Source organism: Montipora foliosa, chromosome 6 (assembly GCF_036669935.1).
Source record: "Montipora foliosa isolate CH-2021 chromosome 6, ASM3666993v2, whole genome shotgun sequence".
Taxonomy (NCBI): Eukaryota; Metazoa; Cnidaria; class Anthozoa; order Scleractinia; family Acroporidae; genus Montipora; species Montipora foliosa.
Genome location: NC_090874.1, coordinates 45,276,830 through 45,279,958, shown reverse-complemented (window position 1 = coordinate 45,279,958; position 3,129 = coordinate 45,276,830). Strand labels below are relative to the sequence as shown.

The window sequence follows — 3,129 nt, the reverse complement described above, 5'->3', positions numbered from 1 at the left end:
ATGTTTTCCACTGCACTTTCTTCTGTCAAAACAAAGTCGGTGCCCCCTTTTTTTCATTTTTGAAGTAAGTAATAAAATATTATGATCCAACTCTAGGTGAGAAATGAAAAAAGTCCACTGTGGGAAATTTTTTGAGAGAATGTCCTTAAGTTGTCATCACCTCACCATCACCATCATCATCATTCACCCAAACTTGTGTTACACTGTAATTTGATGTTACCTAGACACATTATTTCATATAAACAAACCATGTTTAGCCCAATTGCCATTACTGTGAGAATTCGCAAGGCAAGATCTGTAATCATTTGGTAAAAGGACACCACAGTACTGCGGAAGTGAGGCACTTCTTGATTTGGCCAGATCTGTAAAAGGAAAACATTGGCCCTCTTATTCCTAAGATGTGCAAAATTAACAGAAATCAAGGTACTGTACAGTACATGTACATTGTATATGCAACAGCTTATGTTACCAGTTTTTATTAGTAAAGTGCTACTATGATGAAAAAATCATCTCTCGTTTTTCTTCACATTTGTAATGTATTTGCGTTGATTGCTCAATATCAATAGGCGGAATTTTTTGCAGTAATTTCAAGAGGAAGACTATTTATTTTAACTACACTTTTTTAATTTAACGGTCCGCCATTACTTGGTGCCGTTCCGACTGATAAGCTTTCAGTGATCTGGATCAAGGAGAAAGTGACGTCATTTACATGTACAATCATTAGCTTAAAAATGCAGTGTGTGAATGCAGCTTAATTAATATGCAGCACGAGAAGTTTTGGCTTTCAGATTGTCCAATTCATGTTCTGCATACTAATCAAGCCACATTCACACCCTGCATTTTTGAGCTAGTGAGTAAATGACGTCACTTTATCCTCGATCCAGATCACTGAAAGCTTATCAGTCGGAACCGCACCAAGTAATGGCAGACCGTTAAATTAAAAAGGTGGAGTTAAAATAAATAGACTAAGTCTTCCTCCTGAAATTACTACAAAAAATTCCGCCTATTACGCGATCAACGCAAATACTTTCGACATGTAAAGAAAAACAAGAGCTGATTTTTTCATCGTAGTACCACTTTAATCTGTATATCAATTTCCAGCTACATGTATGTAGAAAGCTGCTTTCTCTCATTCCAAAGTTTGTTTCAAGCTAGAACTGCATGTGTATCAATGTCAATGACACACGGCTAAAGTGAGTCCCAGAGACTACATTTGTAATAATTATAATTTAAGAGCAGGAAGGTTTGAATATTAGGAAATGTATACTTACAGAAATGTCATCCAAACGTTCAACATCAAAGGACTCTTTCAAATCTCCAGGTCTTTCTGGATTTGTGCTGTTTAAAACAACATTTGAAGAGTTAATAATTACGGTATTATAATTCATTGGCAAGACGGCCTTATTTCTCTAGACCTACACTGTACTGCAAGTACAAACAGGACACCTTATCACAAATAACAACAACTGTTACCAAAATCCTCCAGGCTTTTCCATATGGAATTTGAGCACTATGGAACTTTTGTGCATTGCATGACAACAAGAATGAGAAAACTAAAGTACTAAAAAGTTTGTGTGCCTTTGACACAATTTGTACAAAATTATTGCAGACTATTCTCAGGTGTAGCCTGAACTTTATAATACTTATTGATAAGAACCTTTCTCTCTCCACTGCATCCCATCCATTAGTTAAGGTGGCTTCTGTTTTGGCATACTTGGCTTTCACCTCAGGGCTCAAGGCAAAAAACTCATCATAAGTCTTAAAAACCAAGTCAACCTGCAAAAGAGTTAGCAATGAAGAGGCTGTTTGGTAACACGTAAGCAATTGAAATACATCCATAATAGGGGCACAGCTGTACAGCTGTCATATGAACCTGAAGAAAGGTCAGTCTAAGCCACAACAGTGTTATAAAGTTTTCCTACTGTTGCATTAAAAAATTGTGAAAAACATAGTTAATTCCTTTGGTCTGGTTTCTTGCACCAATCATGTTGAGAAAGCTTTATTATGGATTTCAGGATCGCCTTTCTTGGTGAATTTTCAAAACATGAAGCTCAAATTTGGCGATATTATGGGGTTATTATGGGGACATCCCTAACCAATCGGATGCTGGTGTTTTTAAGGTGAGAATTTCACTGGTTTGGCACCAGTTCCAGCTTGAACTAGACAAGGTCAATGGCCGGCGGCTTGGTGCTGCCTGCCTTGTCAATTTTCTTGACTCTCTAATGGTCAGTCGAGAAAAGACCTCGCAAATTGACGCCTCAAACAGCTCGGAATGACCAAAACAAGATAACACAGGACTCAGTTGACACTTTGTTCGATCTTTCATTGAATTGTTTGCTTTCAAACTTTATTGCCGAGAAAATCGCAACCGCCTTAGAGTATTTACCCTTCTACAGAACGATAACAACAACACCAACAGATGGTGGCTCGCCTGTGGTTACATGTGTGTTGCCAAAGAGTACATCTGACGTGACGTCGGAGATCTGGTGAGATTACCGACGTCAGATACGTATAACCTCCCCTTGCAACAGAGGCGATTCCGCTTAAGACAACTAAGATACAAATAAATAGACCTGGAACTCTGAAAAATCTACTTCATTTGGCAACAGGGAAGTTTTTCCTCTACTTTATAATTAGTTTCTCTTTATACTAAATAATTACAAATTATATACAGCCTGTAGTTCCGCTTTTATCGCCTACCGTCTCTTCTGGAATTCCGTGATTCTTTAGATAAACAAATCCAATCGTGCTGAAAGCTTGATGCACTTGATCAGCAACAATCCTCACAGCTTCGAGGTTTTCGTTCAACGGGTCTTTATGTTTAATGCTCATGGCACTGAAGTCCACCACTGGAATCTCTACGGAAGCCATTTTGACGCAGTTGCACGAAACAGGTTACGAGTCCTACGCGGTGAAGAAGGCAGCTCTCGTTCCCAGGGTCTTGGCATCACAACTTCAACCAGATGAATCAAGAATGCATAAAGGGCGGCAAAAAATTATTAATGATTATTGTTGAAGGGAAAGTACGGCCTAGAAAAATGTTTCTCTGAATCGAAAGTTCGTTACCTGTATTGTCATACTTGACCACTCATTTGGACTAAATGAGTTTAAATAGCCAACAATAACGCT

General features: G+C 38.3%; 1 protein-coding gene across 1 annotated transcript in view; it reads right to left on the bottom strand.

Annotated features, from left to right (window-relative positions):
• LOC138007495 (uncharacterized) overlaps nt 1–2,905 on the bottom strand; it is an 8,678-nt gene extending 5,773 nt beyond the window's left edge. The window contains exons 1-4 of the mRNA XM_068854452.1: nt 2,701–2,905; nt 1,658–1,776; nt 1,272–1,338; nt 249–362 (exon numbers count right to left, since the gene is read on the bottom strand). Of these exons, the coding sequence (XP_068710553.1) occupies nt 249–362; nt 1,272–1,338; nt 1,658–1,776; nt 2,701–2,871 (471 nt within the window). The 5' untranslated portion in view covers nt 2,872–2,905. The remainder of the gene's footprint in view (nt 1–248; nt 363–1,271; nt 1,339–1,657; nt 1,777–2,700) is intronic.
• Nucleotides 2,906–3,129: the final 224 nt, after the last annotated feature.